At 32.2% G+C, this 19,721-nt stretch overlaps 1 protein-coding gene across 3 annotated transcripts; it reads left to right on the forward strand.

The window, feature by feature from the left end:
- Positions 1-9,666: 9,666 nt before the first annotated feature.
- Positions 9,667-14,611, forward strand: LOC111917976 (uncharacterized). 3 transcript variants are annotated; one of them, XM_042898247.2, is made up of 11 exons: positions 9,667-10,254; positions 10,433-10,500; positions 10,676-10,746; positions 10,891-11,100; positions 11,167-11,327; positions 11,430-11,485; positions 11,570-11,622; positions 12,194-12,332; positions 12,394-12,491; positions 13,454-13,551; positions 14,121-14,611. In XM_042898247.2, the coding sequence occupies exons 1-10, from the start codon at positions 10,007-10,009 to the stop codon at positions 13,523-13,525; spliced, it is 1,176 nt and encodes a 391-aa protein (XP_042754181.1). In that variant the 5' UTR covers positions 9,667-10,006; the 3' UTR covers positions 13,526-13,551; positions 14,121-14,611. The 3 variants fall into 3 exon arrangements, with proteins under 3 accessions (XP_042754181.1, XP_042754182.1, XP_023769391.1); XM_042898248.2 differs by lacking the exon at positions 14,121-14,611 and adding an exon at positions 13,736-14,053; XM_023913623.3 differs by lacking the exon at positions 14,121-14,611 and having other exon boundaries at positions 9,669-10,254; positions 13,454-13,684.
- Positions 14,612-19,721: the final 5,110 nt, after the last annotated feature.

Below are 19,721 nucleotides of genomic sequence, written 5' to 3' on the forward strand. Positions count from 1 at the left end.
AGTATGGTTACGAGTATTTCCATGTTACCTTATAATTCATGGCCTTAAGGTAACGACGTTTAACATTGTATGCTGGAAATACACACCTAGAAAATACACACCTCGAATATACACACCTAGAATTACACTGTTTTAGACATTGCTAGACGTATCATTCAATTGATACTGTCTGGGGTCTGTATCCACTGTTTTAGACCTTGCTAGCTGTATCTTTCATTTAATACTCTATGGGGTCTTTCTTCACTATTTTGGATCTTGCTAGCTGTATCTTTCATTTGATACTGTCTTGGGTCCGTGTCTCTCTGTTTTGGACCTTACTAGACGTATCATTCATTTGATACCATCTAGGGTCTGTATCTCCTCTTGTTAGACTGAGCCAGGCGTGTTGTTCATTCGACACTCTCCTGGAGTCTGTGATCTCTTTCGCCTTAGTCAGCAGTCTTCACTGCTGAGGCATACGTTATTTTCCCTGATATTCTCCTACATTCTTTAAAAATCAAACACCGTAATTTGGTAATGATAATGTTTAAGGGAAAACTACTTTTACAACATAACTCTGACAAGTCGTAGAAGACTGCTTTTAATCAGAAAATATAGGATTTTCTGGAAAGGACTCTAATTCACTGTAGACTCTAAACTACGACTTTTATAAAGTTATTTCGAACTTACACAAATGACACTAAAGACTTATGAACTCACCAGCATTTATAAAAATGCTGATACTCGCTTTCAAAATAACTTGTATTCTCAAGTCAACAATAGACAGGTACATCTCGGGCGCTTTTGGTGAAGAACGTTTAGTACCAAGCTGCACCTACATTATTACTTGTATTATTTTAATGATTCTATACAATGTAAACCATGTAAAACTATTACTATTAATGCAATGGTTGTTGTACTTTGATTACTATACTGCATATGTTGTGATACTTGACATGACGTCATCCACCCCAGAACGTTTCCGTCGTTCTGGTTTTGGGGTGTGGCACAATGGTTCCAACCCAGGCTCATAAGCCAATCCAAGCAGAGACTCTAATGTATGAATCACCTCTATTGCAACATCTTTTAAATAAGTAACCTCTCCTGAAGAAAACGTCTTCACATGACATCCTTAAACCATGACGGGAAGAACCCACTTCCCTATAGTTACTGGACTTATCCAAGTAGGAGACTGTTGGATTAGTGTCTAAGCCTGTAACTATATTTGGTAAGTAATTGACCCGGTTGTGCATGGTCCTTTTGGGTTGCCTTCACCATAGCAACTTGACACGGTGATTTATAAAGGGAGAAGAGATATTATTATTAATATATTATGAGAGTAATATATTAAAGGAATAATAATATTATTTGATTGATGTAAGTCATAAATTATTTAAGAATTAATTTGGTGACTTAAAGAGGTTAATTGAATAAAGGGGCATAAACTGTCAAATGTGTGATAGTTATGTTTTTGGGCTATGAATCTTTATGGACATTACGGTGGACGATTTTTTGGGATTAGATATCTTAAAAATAGTTCAAGCCTTATATCTAGAAGGATCTTTGGATTGCTTATGGCCTAAGTTATTCAATTAGGGTTAAGGGTGTAACCCTAGTAGCTCATAGTATAAATAGACCCCATGGGTGAGGGAAATCGGCCACTCTAGCAAGAAAGAAACCCTAGAGCCGATTTCCTCACCTCTCCTCTCTAGAAAATCATCCTCTTGCTAGTTGGTGTTTGTAAGCCATTAGAGGAGTGACAATTGTGACTCTAAACTCCAAGAACAAGAAGATTCAAGCAAGCAACTTAAGGTATTCTTCTAGATGTGATTTCATATGTTATGATTCAATTGTTTACATTAGATCTAGAATTGTAAGCCTTGGATACATTGCATGTTCAATTAGCGAAACCTAGATCTAAGAATTAGGGTTTGAATGTGCACATTGGAAAGTTCTTATGGCTTAAACCCATCACTAATCACATTTTAACGTTAGTTAACTAGTTTTGTTTCAAGGTAGTTAATGCATCAGTAGTGTATTTTATACAATACTACTATAAATCTTCATTTTTCCATTACATTCATACAGTGATATTCTCACATGAGAAATACATACTATTTTTCTAGTAAAGATAGTTTTACAAATATGGAAAACACATATTTATACTATTTCAAGTACAAACATAACTTTTACACTATTTTCAAGAGAACATAACATACAAACAGTTGAGTCATGGTAGAAAACTACTTTTCATTTAAAGCAGAAAATGTAGGATTTTCTAGGAAGTATACAAATATTTTCATTAGTTAGATACGAACATTTTCACTAAACAAATACAAACATTTTCACTAGACAAATACAAACATTTTCACTAGACAAATACAAACATTTTCATGAAACAAATGCAAACATTTGACACTAAAATACTTATGAACTGACCAACTTAAATGTTGATACTCTCTTACAAAATAACTTGTATTCTCACGGAACCAATAGACAGGTACACTAGATCAGTTTTTGAGAAGACGGAGCATGTTCAAGACTCGTCTTTTATTTTGTTATACATTTTTGGTGTCATACAACTATTCACAGAACACACATGTATTAATTATTCTATTAATGCAATGAATGTTGTTTCTTGTTTTACTATTTTACATTGTTATGATACTGTACATGACGTCCTCCGCTCCCGAACGTTTCTGCCGTTCTCGGTTTGGGGGTGTGACAGAATCCTAACTGATCGAACTTTTTCACATTGTGAATGTTAAAAATTGAAATATTTACAGTTTAGATTCACAGTGTGAATCTACATCTATCGAGGTTTTTTTAGTCGGTGTTGATGTTTATTAATAGAGTAGAAGAAATTAATATTTCGGGATAATTAGTTTTTTTTATAAAAATAAACTTAAATATTGAAAAAACTAACAAAATGAAGTGGGTATTTTTTGAAAAAAAAATCATTTTTTATATATCAACATGGATTTCTACGCAAAGAGGACATCAAATCAAGAACAACGGTATATTTGGTTTTTCTTTTCGATAAAAAGAGTGCGCTAAAAAAAATTTAAACGAAAAACAAAGAATTGAGTTTTTTGGTAAGGATGTGGATTTTTTGGTGTAATTCGGTATGCGTGCATCCAATATACAAGTGTACATCTATTTCCTTGACTGTTGTTCATTATGTTATCTGACGCTCACGATTGGTTCCTTGGTTCCTTGTTAATTATGGTTCTTTATTGAAACTCACCTCTCTCTCTCTCTCTCTCTCTCTCTCTCTCTCTCTATATATATATATATATATATATATATATATATATATATATATATATAGGAGTAGGATCAATTGAGTTATTAAGAACACCAAAAAGGTCGAGAACGCGAGAACACATCTGACCCATTTAAATATTTAAATCTAAGGCTATTATCAAACGGGTAATTTATGTTAATTCTAAAACTATTGGTAGTAAAGTGTAACCTTTAAAATAGCATAAGGGTATAATAGTAATTGAAACTTTAGGTCAATCCTATAATTTCTCATTGCCACACTTATTTCCATTAAAGATTGTCATCTCCCTATTCATCCCCCTCTCATACGATTTTTGTAGCCCTAATCGTGAGAACACCAATCTCCAACGCTGCCTCATCCTTCAGCTGCGCTAGCCCCGAAATTCGCTGAAGCCGCTTATCCACAGAAGTAATGTCACAATCGGTCGTGATCAGATTCTTGTCGTCGTTGTTGTCTTCTGCTAGCTGTCAAACTCACCTCGCCGGAGCACAAGAACCAAAAAACATACCATCGCTGACATGAAAGGTCTTTTCAAGTCAAAACCTAAGACGATCTAGATTAAGGCGTGGAGAAATTATCGGTAGGAAGAGGGCAAAGCAATTGATCCCTCCAGGTAGAGATGGCAAAAAAACCCGTACCCAACGGGTACCCGAAACCCTAACCCGAGTTGACTGGGTAAATCCCCGAGTTGACCAGGGATGGGGACGGGGATGGGTATTACCCGAATATAAAAAGCGGGGATGAGGATGGTTTTAGCTGTCGGGTACCCATACCCGTACCCGAAACCGGCCCAAATGGGTACCCGATATATATATATATATAGTATTATTTATGTTTTTATTTTTAATAATGCATAAGCAAATGTTCATTAGACAAAATAAGGTTTTCTAACAATCAAACGTATGGTTTTGGGAAGACTTTTTATTTCTTTTTTTTGCAAAGAATGATTAAATTTGTAACCTTGAATGTTATTGTTCGTGTTTGAAGACATTCAGTGATTATAGTGTTATATATTAGTTCTGTTAGTTTTTGTTTTGTTCGTTAATATATAATTATGAGTAATTTTTCATAAAAGTTCAAAATTTTGTAACGGGGAAAAATAACCGATTACCCATTGGGGATGGGAATGGGGATAGATTTTTAATCCCCGATGGGGATGAGGTCGGGTATGGGGATGGGGATGAGGATTCGGGTATGGGGATGGGGAACACGAAACCCGGTATACCTGTACCCATTGCCATGCCTACCTCCTGGGAATCATATTCTTACGGCAAATGCATGTATACAATTAAGTAAATATATAGGTTGTGCAATTCTTGCTTTTTAATTTTTAGTGGTGTTAATGATTGACTTTTTAAAATAGGGACATGAAAGCTTTTGAAATTTGACTAAAATATCTTTATTGAAACACATTCGTAGGAAAAGTTTGCCCAGAAAGCTATTTGATGAATTTTTCATATAGAGATATTATTTATTGAACTTAATGATTTATATATATATATATATATATATATATATATATATATATATATATATATATATATATATATATATATATATATATATATATAGGATATAGATCCGGTAAGAAATTTTTTTTTGGTAGGAAGGTAAGAAGTTTTTTTTCTACATATTTTTTTGACAAACAAAAGAAATGAATCACTAGATGATTCATTTGTAAGATGATTCACAAGAAAAAATTCCCAAAAAAACATCTTTATGATTCATTTTTAAGTAAATTAAGAAAAAATTCACTTTTGTGATAATTTTAGTGAATAACAACAAAATCATTGTATAAATGAATCATGGAGATGTTTTTTTGAGAATTTTTTCTTGTGAATCATCTTACAAATGAATCATCTAATGATTCATTTTGTTTGTTCGCGAAAAAAATATGTAGAAAAAAAACTTCTTACTTTCCTACCAAAAATTTCCTTCTTATTTGATCTTGACTATATATATATATATATATATATATATATATATATATATATATATATATATATATATATATATATATATATATATATATATATATGTATGTATTTTAATATGGATTTTTCTGAAGTTCCTTTGGAATCGTTTGAGAAGATAAAATGCGAAGAATTTTGGCTAGAGCAGAATGAAAAATTGTGTTATATTTTGGTTTACTCATCTATGATAGGATGTACATTTAATTATGAATAGCAGGGTATTCATGTGTGAAAAAATGTATTTATTTATGATTAGAAGAATTCATTTTACGAAGAAATGTTAATCTTTATATTATTTTTATTTTGATTAGAAGTGCATTCATTTGTGATTAATGATATACATTTATGAATATAATTATAGTTATAGGATTTCATATGCATTTTATATTTGTTCATGTCTCTTCATATATAATTCAACATCATATGTGTTTTTCTAAATCTTTTTCATTTAGTTGATTGTTAATTGTATTTATTTCTTTATTTGACAGAATGTAGAGGAAATTGAGGTGATTCTACAAATGGAATTTTGGAGTGCTAATATACAACCAAACAATACATAGTGGAAGAGATCTCGCCTTATTCATTTATGATTGTATAATAATAATAATAATAATAATAATAATAATTAATTATTTTTATTATAATTTTTGTTTACGTTGTATTCAAATGTGATTATAGAAAAATAGATATGTATTACATTGTAACTTTTTGTGTTATTATTTATGAATAGATGTATAATCTGTATATATATCTAATATGTTTTATTTATTTATGATTATAGTTGTACTGTAATTTTTCTATATAAATTGTGTTATATTCGTTTATTATTATAACTTAATTTATCTATTCATTCACGATTACAACAGATTCGTATATGACTAGAAATATGTTTTTATTTTTGTATGATTACATATATTCGGTTGAATGATTAATTCATCGATTTTTTTGATATATTGGTAAAAAAATAAAAAAAAATAAAAACATTTTTTTAAACATGGTAAAAACGTTTTTTTAATAATCTTATTAATTAAAAATAGATTAAACTCGTTTCTAATATTTAGGTAAAAAAATCAATTAATTAGATAGCATCCCATGATTGTAGGAATTAATTAATTATCCATATTTAGTTATATTGTAAAATTCCTTTTAAGCCGTTGTGGAATGATTGGTCTACAATTGTTCTCGTGTTCTCAATCTTTTAGGTATTCTCATTAGATTATCTCCCTATATATATATATATATATATATATATATATATATATATATATATATATATATATATATATAAGTGTTTATTTTAAACAATTTAAAATATTTATGATTTAATCACATTATCTTTAATTACATATTGGTTAATTAATTTTAAATCGATGATTACTAAATTCAAATTAATTAGATATATTTATCCTCCTAGTTCAATTATTCAGTTTTCAACAGATCAGGACACTAAATTAAACTATAGATAAATCTCAAATTCAAAATTTTAGCTAGAAACTAGAAATCTAAAGAATCAGGTAAGGCGTGTCACATCCTGCGATTAAACATGTTTCTTCTATTTTTTTTTCAATTTTAATTTTAGCACTCATAACTAAAACCTAATTGTTGTGATACCATATTGGCTTTTCTATGCATCTTTACACCTGATTTAGACAACAGAAGCATTCAAAAAGAATCCTAAGTGTACATGCACCGTAGATCTAGGCTTGATAACATACTTTCAAAACTATGAAAAAAAAACTAACACAAAAGATAAAATACCAACCTTTTAAGTATAATAGTATATTCTTGTATCTATTTGAAGATCACAAACACTTGTGTTGTTCTTGGAAGTTCTAGCGCCCAAAATATGAATGCCTCTAATGGTTTATACCTAAAAGACTAAAACTAGAAACTTTTAAAGAGAGAGAGAGAGAGAGAGAGAGAGGAGAAATGCTATGAAAAACGATTTTCCCTGCGTTATTGCATGGTTGATTCACCATCTTAATTTTATGATTTTATGATCCGATTTTACAATTCCACTCCAATTCTACCTAAAAATGAGTTTACTAAGATCAAAATCGAAACACATATGTAGGATCATAGAATCGTGCAATTCTACGATCAAAATCATGTTTTTGATAACCTTGCTTTCAAGAGCTTGGAATCACATGAAAATATGAAGACATAGAAGGGTCTTTATATAGTTGTGGTGATTAGCAGAGGTAACCCTGATTTGAATCAATTAAATAGTAAGATTTAATAATGATTCAAATCTTTTTCTTATCTTTTACTTGAATTGATTCTGGAAGCCTCCTACGAGCCCTCAAAACCGTCCACACCATATAGCATTGTTCAACTATTGAACAATTAACATTTGGTCTTTGTGCCTCCAGGTTAATTCTAATTAATCTCAAATTAATTCTTATTAATTTGGGAAAATGTCACTGTAGCACAATGAACTTATGTGTTTTGTCCGAGTCGACCAATTATGTTTTTTTTTTTGCGCAATAGGTCATATAACTTTTACTGTACACGTCAATTAAACCATTATCGTTAGTTTTTAACCATGCATCCGTTAACCAGTTATCCAAATTACATGAATGACCCTTGTGATTTAAATTTCTTTCGTGGTGGATCCCTTACCAGTTATGGTTTGAACTACATGACCAAAACTGACATATTTACGAAACTATGGGGACCGAAGTGTAACATTCTCATCAATAATCGTTTCCATTGCAGAAAAAGCTTGAGCTTCTTCATCAATGGTGGTGTCATCTTCACAAGGTATGTTTTCTTGAATAAGTCTCAACTTATGTTTTAATAATTAGTTTATTTTTTGTTCTTCACTCAATTTCTTTTTAGTATCCGTGTAGATCGTCTTTAAAATTTTGAGCTTGTGTTTGCATACCGTCTTCCATTTTTTGAATCTATGTTTGAAGATCATCAACTAGTTTTCTTAACATGTCTAAAAGAATAATATGGGATGAAATCGAGGATTCTAAAGTGATCACCATGTTCAAAAGTGTATCAATCGTATCTGCTAATTCTGTAATTATTTGTGGATTCTTCGATACACCTTCCAAGCTTTGATTTGATACGTTTCTGATTTCCGGTTCTTGTTCTAGATCTAATTCCAGATTATAATCTATTTGATTGATTTGAGTCTTTGTTTAGCTTGATCGAATCTCTGGTGTCCTAATTTAACATCGTACCTTAATTTCTTTTGTTGATCTTGTAACATAGCTAAAGTCTCTTGATTTGAATTCAAAACTTCTTCTACCATTAAAGTACCTTAATCGTCTGATTTGAACAGATTGAGATGGAAGATTCCTAATCGTTTTCTAATTCGGCTTCATGGATTCAACTTTATCACGAACACCTCCAGTTCGTGTTTGATTTGGAGCAATTGGCGGATCATTATTAACCGTCGTTGCTTCACTGTTTGCACATCTAGATCCATAAACACTACCTTTCGAACTAGATGTAGAAACCGTGGAATTTTGATTCGATTATGTAGAATTTGAATTGAAAAGGAAAGGGTAAATCGAAGAGAATTGGGATGTAATAATCTCATCAAAATCAGAAGAACTAGTTGTACCATTGGGTTGCAAATTTATACTAGCACTGCTCCTATTATTAAAGATTCTAAACCTTGAACCACTGAAGATATTTAAGAACTACATAATAGAAGGATCAAAGGAAGATGATGAGAATGTTTCACTTTGGTCTCCAGAGTTTCATAAATGTGGCAATTTTGGTCGTGTAATTTAAAATCATAGCTGGTAAGGGACTCACCACGAAAGAAATTTAAATCATATGTGCCATTTGTGTAATTTAGATAACTGGTTGACAGATGAATGGTTAAAAATTAACGATAATGACTTAATTGACATGTAAAGTAAAAATTAGATGACCTATTACGCAAGGAAAAAAAATTAGTCAAGTCCATAAGTTCATTGTGCTACAGTAACATTAATCTTATTAATTTCGATTAATTTCTAATTAGTTTCTAACTAGTTTATTAACTTGTGATAAATCAATTAACTAATTATCTCATTCTCTTAATTCTTTTTCTAGCTATTTTGGCTTACCAAAAAAGAAAAAATTTTGTTATTATTCCAAAATTATACCAATTAGGTTATAACATTTTATGCTTACTTCCAACAGCTTGTCCGCGAGCTAGTTGAATAGATGAGCATGAAACTAATCTTGAGTTTAGATGAATTCGAATCGAACCGGTTTTACTCAAACTCTAAGTCAAAACTTTTAGGGTCCTATAAACCTCAAAGTCTATATACCTCAAAGTCGATTACACCCATATTCTCATCTCATTACAGAACATAAATACCCTGGGCTACCTCAAGTCAGATTACACCCATATTGTCATCCTATCACAAAACATAAAGCACATCTTGATATCAAGATAACCCTGAGGAAACATTTTAGTCATTGCGTATGTCCACCGGTCCATGTGACCAAAAACACGGATTCTTTACCTAATTCTAATGCATCTGTAGTCCCTTTCTAGAAACTGACATGTCAAGCCACCTTCCTCCGCAGTCCAACGGGGTGGCGCCAAAATTCATACCCTTTTCCAGAAACACCAATGAACAGTTTCTGTTTACGTCACCCCAAAATAGTAATTTCAATTTTCAAATACCACCCGTCAAATAACGTCGGCTTCCGCAGGTCCACAGCGGTCCGCCATAACTGACCGCCACTAACAACCTCCCAACTCCTAATTAACCCCACTACAAAGCTGATTACATTCATTTCGTTATAGAAATCAATGGAGCTGCAGACCAATTTGGAAGAAGATGCTGACTTAAATGATATTACGAAGAAGAAGAATAAGAGAAGCAGCAAATCATTGATTATGAAGAAATTAAGTTGTTTCAGATCATCGGACTATGGACACCCGACGATTGAGGCAGTCGACAACCACGGTAACGTCGATATGGAATCGGCTTCCACAGTCGCAGATAAAGATCATTGTCCGACTCACCTAGTTGTTATGGTGAATGGCTTAATTGGCAGGTTAGTGCTTATCTAATCTATTTTGGCTAATTGCACACTAATCCTAAAAATAGAAGAAGCACGCTTTTGTGCTTTTACTTTAGAACCTGCTCAAAATTAGTTAAGGAACTACTTGGCATTTCAAATTAATCTGTGGAAACATTCATAATTTTGTCCAATCCTAACCCTAATCCTGCAGTGCTCGGAATTGGAGATTTGCTGCAAAACAATTCTTAAAGAAGTATCCCAAGGATCTTATTGTTCACTGTAAGTTTCAGAAGATATTTCTTGGTTCTGCATACCAAATTGATGTTAACATTACTGGAAGCTGAGAAAAAGAAAATCACAAAGAATTAGTCTTGGTTAAAAGTATCGTTGAACTTTGCTTGTATTATTTTTTTTATTTACCATACTATGTCTTGTGTATGGATATGCTCTACAGGCAGCAGACGTAACTCTGCACTAGCAACACTTGATGGAATTGATGTGATGGGAAGCAGATTAGCAGATGAGGTGAGTATGTTCCTTCTGTTTTTAGGGTTAAATGCAAGACCTAGAAAAAATATTTTTTATTTGTACGTTGATGATTTCTGTTGCTGCTATGACAATGACAGCATTGTAGTTTGAAGTGAAAGTGGTGGTTTAATTTGGTTGCAGGTGATATCTGTGATAGCACGCAATCCTAATGTGGAAAAGATTTCATTTATAGGTCACTCACTTGGTGGCCTAATATCAAGATATGCTATTGCTAAGCTCTACACACAAAATCAAACATACCAAGACAGATCTGGGAAAATTGCTGGAATTGAGGCTATTAACTTTATTACAGTTGCGACTCCACACCTTGGTTCAAGAGGACATAGACAGGTTTGTAAATTGAGGGATTATGAGTTTATTTGGAAATAGTTGATGGAATTTTGTTAGTGGTTTCAGGTCCCAATGTTCTGTGGAGTTAGAGGCCTTGAAAAAGTAGGGTACCACAGTTCAGTGGTGGTTAGAAGAACAGGAAGACATCTATATTTGAAAGACAAGGCTAATGGACAGACCCCTCTCTTGGTTCAGATGGCCAATGATTCACAAGACCTGAAGTTCATGTAAGTCTTTCCATGACATGACATCCCTTTTTGACATTCAGCTAAACACACTACAAAAGAAGGAGCTGTCTGTTTGCTTGAATTTCTGCTTTCGTTTTGTAGATCCGCATTGCAGTCTTTCAAACGCCGTGTTGTTTATGCAAATGTCCATTCTGACCGTATCCTAATTATTTTTTCCTGAAAAAATCTGCCCTTAAGTTTTGGATGTTTTTGTTTTTCCTTAACTCAAACACCTGAAATAGATCTTGTGGGATGGAGCACATCATCAATCCGTCATCAGATTCAGCTGCCTAAGGTAAAAAAAATATATATATATATATATATATATATATATATATATATATATATATATATATATATATATATATATATATATATATATATATATATATATATATATTACTACCGGGTATAGTGTAATTAATTTATGGGTTTAGGTCATTTTTAGTCCCTTAACTTTTGGTTTTGTGCTCATTTGGTCACTTTAACTTTTTTTAAGTTTTAAAAGGTCATCAAACTTTTTGTTTTGTGTTCATTTACTCACTTAATTTTTGGTTTGGTCACATTTAGTCACCTAACTTTTAAAATTGTGCTCATTTAGTCACTAAACTTTTAAATTTTTTCAAAAGTTTAGTGACTAAATTAGAACAATTTTAAAAGTTAGGTGTCTAAATGAGCACAAATCTAAAAGTTAAGTGACCAAACCAAAAGTTAAGTGACTAAATGAGCACAAAGTCAAAAGTTTGATGACCTTTTAAAACTTAAAAAAAAAAAAAATAAGTGACCAGATGAGCACAAAACCAAAAGTTAAGTGACCAAAAATAACCTAAACCCTTAATTTATCTCACTATTTTTTATTTTTATAGATTAAAAATCTTGTGAGAAGTGGTAGATATCCCCATATTCTCAAGGAAGATGCAGAAAATATCACAAAACAAGAAACCTCTCTGGACCCACAGCCCAAAACCCACAAGAAGACTAAGACAGCCACTGCCACCATGGAAGGTACCAACTCATTATTCATCTGCTGACTTATGAATTCTAATACCATCAATTAAAAATGCAGAAATGATGATTAAAGGATTGAGTAAAATAAGCTGGGAACGGGTTGATGTCAGCTTTAAAGGAAGTAAGCAAAGATACCTTGCACACAATACAATCCAGGCAAGCATCATGTTTCTTTACATTTCAATCTCTTTCTTTATTATTATTATTATTATTATTATTATTGTTGTTCAAACTTAAAATAAAATTTCCATTTATTAAATCTAGTCTTCCATAATAAACCCATATCCTGATGTCTATCTCTATGTAGAGAAAAAGAATCGGTCTTTCAATCTTTTCATGGATGTTTCAACTGTTTTGATAGAGTTTAAACATATCAAATAGTATGTTTAAAAAAAATGAAAAAGACTAGTGCTTTTCTTTAATCTTGAAAACGGTGATTTCACCCATTGACCAAAAAGTTAAAAAGTTCATGCCACAGAGATGGAAAAGCAAAAGGATTCCTTTTTATGGTAGAACGACCAAATTAGGTATTAAAATTTGACAAAGATAAACTCTTTCAACTCAAAAAGGTAAAAATTTTATTGTCTATACATCTTTGTTTCTTTTCACAACAATAAAATATAACAATATAAATAAATATATATATACTATTACAATAAAAAATAATAAATTCAATTATTTATAATACACTATAAACATAAAAACGATTGGATATAAATTTATAACTTTTATCATTGAAATCCATGTCTTAATTCTTCCCAACCCAACGCAGAACAGATTATGATGATTGCTTTAGATCCAAATTTATTTAAATTCCAATATCATTTTTTCCAAAAACATTCTATTTTATAAACCAAATGACTCCCTATTGACATGACAATACAAAACAGAACAGAATAGAACACACGTTCAATTATGACTCTACAAATTGTGTCAAAACTCAAAAGATGTGATTTGCTTTTGATCTCCCGTATGTGTAAAAAGATGTAAACGCCCTCTTTGTCCCCATTATTGAAAATAGGCTAAAAAGTTTGCTCACAAACTCAAATATGAGGAACAAACTAACTGCCACGTTTCTGAATCCTTTTGTTTGTTTGTTTAATTATTGGCACCGACAGGTAAATACCCCATGGATGAATTCTGATGGGGCAGACGTCATACAACACATGGTTGATAATTTTTTGGTGTAGATTCCTTAGGAACCAACATGTATCATGTATGTATCATTCCTCCCTACCATTTATATCCATATCATTTATATATTCATCCAACTTGTATATATATGATTTCCACAACTTTAATATTTTTGTATAAGTTATTTAATTTTCAGAAAAATATTGATTGCAGTAGGATATTATCTTGAAATGCAGTGTAAAAATGAATACACTAAAAACGTGCAGGTTTTGTGGAGTGGTATGCACCCTTGTGGTTACCAAAGAATGATATAACATCACACAAACACAAAATCAAATTACAAATCATTATAATTTGAATTTAAGACGATGGTATGAAATAGAATGACGAGTTGTTGTCACAATTTTGTTGATCTAGTAATTTAGAGGAATAAGGTTAAGTGATGATAACTCACTCTTACCTACTTTTGGCATTAGAGTTTTGTTCTTGTATTATTTAAATTTATATCACATGTTTAACTAGTACTTTCTTTTGACAATTACTTAAGCTCTTTCTGGCCTCTTGCGCTGTGTAGACAGCGCGTAGATGTTTTGCAAAATGTTTGTTTTTTAGTTGATCTAAAAATGTTTATGTGTCCTCTTCTTGATGTAGACATGGACCTATCTCTTCTAGCATCTTATTACCTCTTCTTACTTCTCTCATTATATATATATATATATATATATATATATATATATATATATATATATATATATATATATATAGAGAGAGAGAGAGAGAGAGAGAGAGAGGCAAAATCAATGGCGAACTCTTTTGACGGAGTGAACCAACGAACCAACATTACAAAATTTCGATTTTTGTGGCTAGAGATGCGTCTAACAACACTTCAACCTCTTCAAATCGACACAAGGCAATGCCAATGCTTCGAAGCCATTGAACGTAAACAAGATTGAAAAGTAAACTTTAAAAAAAATTCTTATGCATTTGATTGATGCATTGCTTTGTTTTCCTATTTGTTTCATTGAAACCTAATTACTAAATTATTGTTCGGTTATAGAGATTGAAATTTTATTAATTTGAAGTAAACTTTAAAAAATATTGTATGCATTTGATTGATGTATTTTTTTAATTTTTTTTGTGGAACTATTTGATTCTTGAATTATTTCTGTTTTGTTTCTGCATATATCTCAAGACCTAGAAAGTATACATTTATATGATGTTACCATATCAAGATTGTCCTCGTACAATTTCTTTGTATGATTTTGATTCTGATGACGAGATGATAATTTGAAAGTCTTTCTTTAATCTGCTAAATTTGTTATGTTGTCCAACTATATCCTCATATCCTCCTAGTGTATTGTATTTCTATTTTTCCATACAATTTCAGTTACATTTATTGTCATCTTGATGACTTTTGGTCTAAATGTTTTACAATAGATTAACTATTATAATTTTTTCTCATTTAACATGATTTTCATTTCTAATAAGTATAACATATATTCTAGGCTTTAACATGTTAACATTATCTTGCTTTTTGATCATCTCAATACCATAGTTTTTAAAGAAAGGTGACATTTTTCTTATCACATCTAATAAGCTTTATACCATGGTTTTAAAAGTTGAAGGTGGATTTTACTCTTATTACCTTTGGTTACCTATTGGAACAGTATTTGTCACACCCCCAAAACCGATGAACGGTGGAAACGTTCTGGGGTGGAGGACGTCATGTACAGTATCACTACAATGCAAAGTAGTAAACAAGCAACAACATCATCCATTGAATTAATAGTATAATTTCATAAGTGTGTTATGTCAAGTTATATAGACACCAAAAATTATATACATCAAAATAAAAGAGGAGTCTTGAACGAGCTCCTTCTTCTCAAAACCTGGCACCAGTACATGTCTACTGGCAACCTGAGAATACAAGTTATTTTGAAACCGAGTATCAACTTTAAAGCTGGTGAGATCATAAGTATATTAGTGTTTGTGTTTGTATGAAAGCATTTGTAAGATGTACTGTGTATGTTTGTAAAAGTGTCGTATTTGATTTAACTCTCCTAGAAAACCCTATGTTTTCTACTAACAGTAGCCTTCTACCAAGACATCTAGTATTTGTGTGTGTGTCTCTTGTAAAAGTGTGTATTTTCCCAAATCCGACTACTATTAACCAAAATATAGTTGTTACATTATTACTTATTGTGTGAATATCACAAAGTAAAAAGTAAAGGGAAAATGTTATAGTACTGTAATGTAGTAATTAGTAACTACTACTATACTAACTACCTTATACGTAATGTAAATTTTAAGGTAACATGTGATCGGCCTGTATCTTGCTACCGACTTAGCTGAAAAACGACAATGTAAGATGCCGTAAAAATGACGTTTGGCACCCGTAGACTTGCAAGTCCCACTGTAGCGAGCAGCAAGGTGTAGGATAGTCAATCCAGTATAGATCTATACGCAAACTCAATACGCTCCACAATGAAGGAGATTCTGATACAAAAACAGTCATGGCAGGTAGTGTCATGCCCTGCTTAATTGTCACACCCCAAAACCGAGAACGGCGGAAATGTTCTGGGGTGGAGGACGTCATGTACAGTATCACAACAATGAAAAGTAGTAAACAAGCAACAACATCATCCATTGCATTAATAATATAATTTTAATACAAGTGTGTTCTGTCAAAATATAATAGACACTAAAGAATAAATCAAAATGAAAGATGCGTCTTGAACGAGCACCATCTTCTCTGAACCTTGCATCGGTACCTGTCTATGGTTGACCTGAGGATACAAGTTATTTTGAAAGAGAGTATCAGTTTTAAAGCTGGTGAGATCATAAGTATTTTAGTGTCTTAATTTGTATGTAAGTATTTGTATGTATATGAACTGTAAGTATTGAAAATGTATATGAATTGTAAGTATGAAAATGTTTTGAATGATCCTAGGAAGCCCTATGTTTCCTACTAATCGTATCCTTCTACCAAGGCATCTAGTGTCTGTGTGTGTCTCTTGTAAGAGTGTGTATTTTCCCAAATCTGACTATCATTAATAAAAAATATAGTTTCTACATTTCCGTGCGTCGTGTGAAAATTCACGAAGTGAATGTAATGGGAAAATGAAATAGTACTATGGTGTAGTCTCGAACTACAACCGTACTAATTACCTTAAGTCTAGGGTAATTTTGTGAGTACTGTAGTATTTGTAATAAGTGACTATTTCTGTACTCCTATTGCCTTATTTGAGGGATAAGGCATAATGTGATGGCTAGATCCCAGGCTAGACGCTCCCCTATCAAAGGGATTTTGAGACCTTTACACGCCCATGCATATATGCACGCCGTGACACATCCACATTACTATGATCATGTATACCCGATATAACTATCACAATTGCGTTGTGATTCATCGGTATAGTTAGATCCTAAACTTGTTCCATGCTATAGCACCTAGTGATGTATGTCCTATCATCGTATATGTAAGCGTACTCATGTAAACGTATCTATGTAAATGTACTCATGTAGATGTAATCATGTAAACGTATTCATGTAAATGTACTCATGTAATAGTATAGTAGTGTACTGTAATGTTCTACGTGTGCTAGCTGTAATGTGTGCTCTCTCTCTATCTAGCATGTATAGTAATGTACTGTACTGTACTAGCTGTAATGTATGTTCTCTCTATCTAGCAAGTATTGAATCACGAATGAACTGACTCATTGTATGATATCGTGTTCTAATAATAGTTCTAGTATCTTCCTAAACTACCCATATGGTAGCTTACTAGTAATGTAACTGGTACGTATGAACATGGGAGTATACCCTTGCTACCCAAGGGTATTGAATTGACTGGAAGAACCTTTATGACTATATATGTACACATGATACATAACTAATATCTAAACGACCTTTGGACGGATACCTGATACTCACCAGACCACATCCAAATCAAGGAAAAGGAAATAAAGAGGATAGCCTTCCTAAGTCCTTTAAACATTTGTTATATAACTATACATATATAGGCATGCAATTTATAATATAAAAGCATAAAATAAGTTTTGTAAAATCTTTAAAGAGTTTAAACTACTAAGAAAGGTGACTTGATGTCAGTTTGTAAAATGGTTTGAAAGCAGTATATAAGAACAGATATAAGTATAAGGAAAACCTTTGTTTGAAACACTATTGTATCAGAGTTTTGAAAAGAAACATTCAGTAAGTATGACAGTTTGATAAAGAGTTTTAAACAAGTAAAAAACGTTTTGGAAAGCTATTTGAAGTAATCTGTTTGGTAACACACCTAAAAGTGTAGTAAGTACATTTGTATGCTAGTTATTAATCACATTTGGTTGATGTAATAACTAGCATGATTTGACTTGTATCCCCCCCCCCATAAAAGCATTTAAAAACATTTAAAAGATAGATTAAGGGGATATGAACTCACTTGTAGTGAGTGGTTCTGATGACGATGTTGGATCAGTTTCTAAGTGCCAAGTGGTGACTTGAGTACACATGCGAATCCTATTTAGCATATACTGATACATATATGAATATAATTAGTGTTATGAGCAACTAATTATTGAATTGGGACCACCTTAGAGACTAGTAAACACTTATATTGAAATTTTACAATCATATATGATTGTACTGTGACATCCCCAATTTCACGGCCAGAAAAGACCGATTTGTTTACGCTTTGTTTTATAAATTAGAGTGATCGTTTAAAGAAAACGGTTGTAGAATTTGTTCCCAAAATAAAATATGATTACCATTAATCAAAAAATTTCTCAAAGAGAATGTATTTTCATCAAATAATAAAACCTCGGGATGTCATGTTCCGATACAGACCAAAAGCATAAACAATATAAAATAGACCTTACAACAGTTATTTATAACTACTGATCTATAATCCAAAACCTCTCGTCAAGTCCACCAACTTATACTCTTGTGTCATTACCTGTAATGCAAAGAAAACTGAGTGGGTCAGGCTTGGGAGCCTGGTGAGCATATAGGGTTTTCAACCTATAATAATACAATTATTATATTCAATCATTAAACAAACAACCTAATTACCATCCCCATTATATTCTTTACTCTTAAGGTTTTACCCTAAGAATCATCTATTCGTTCACTCCGTATTAGGCACTAAGAAAATAGCTGCTAGGGTTCTTTCGTAAAGCACTAATTCCATAGCTGCTATGGCTCATTCATCGGGTACTAAATCCATAACTACCAGTGTAGGTACTAAGTCCATAGCTACCAACGTTTATCTAATAGTACTAAATCCATAGCTACCGGTGTAGGTACTAAGTCCATAGCTACCAACGTTTGTCTATACGGTACTAAATCCATAGCTACCAAGGTTCATCTACACATTACTAAATCCATAGCTACCAAGGTTCATCTATACAGTACTAAATCCATAGCTACCAAGATTCATCTATACAGTACTAAATCCATAGCTACCAAGGTTCATCTATACAATACTAAATCCATAGCTACCAAGGTTCATCTATACAGTACTAAATCCATAGCTACCAAGGTTCATCTATACAGTACTAAATCCATAGCTACCAAGGTTCATCTATACAATACTAAATCCATAGCTACCAAGGTTCATCTATATAGTACTAAATCCATAGCTACCAAGGTTCATCTATACAGTACTAAATCCATAGCTACCAAGGTTCATCTATACGGTACTAAATCCATAGCTACCGAGGTTTATCTTTCGTCTCATCCTCAAACTCATCCTTCATTCGTCTACCCATGTTCTACCCAACATATTTGTAGAGATGAAATACATATATAGTTTAACTCATTTAACACTTGTATAAAACATCAATTTCATGCCCATTTCAAATAGACAAATAATATATAACACATAGCACGTATTTCATAGCTAATACTTTATATTTATGTGTTAGAAGAAAGTTACCACACACTCACACATATGAACAACAATATACTTAATACATTCAAACAATACTTGTATTATTATCGTGTTTGTGAAAGGGACTATACACTCACTTGATCAGAAGATGATCGGACAACACTACAGCTCTAAGAGTAGTATTCTTCGGTGAAACCGGGATATCTTCACACACCGGGTTGCTTGCGGATAGAGCTTCGGCTCGGAAACTCTTTTCTTCTTGGGATCTTCGGGGCTTCGGGACTCGCTTCGGGTCTCGGGGTTGATACCGGGGCTTCGGGGGGTTAAAATAGGGCTTAGAGGGTGTATCGGGAGTGGGATAG

This window comes from Lactuca sativa, chromosome 9 (genome assembly GCF_002870075.4).
Source record: "Lactuca sativa cultivar Salinas chromosome 9, Lsat_Salinas_v11, whole genome shotgun sequence".
NCBI classification, from domain to species: Eukaryota; Viridiplantae; Streptophyta; class Magnoliopsida; order Asterales; family Asteraceae; genus Lactuca; species Lactuca sativa.

Excerpts from the sequence above, each read along its gene's own strand:
- LOC111917976 (XM_042898247.2), top strand. The coding sequence starts at position 10,007 with ATGGAGCTGCAGACCAATTTGGAAGAAGATGCTGACTTAAATGATATT. Across the intron at positions 10,747-10,890 it reads GAAGCAGATTAGCAGATGAG|GTGATATCTGTGATAGCACG; the intron begins GTGAGTATGTTC and ends ATTTGGTTGCAG. Across the intron at positions 12,492-13,453 it reads TTGCACACAATACAATCCAG|GTAAATACCCCATGGATGAA; the intron begins GCAAGCATCATG and ends TGGCACCGACAG.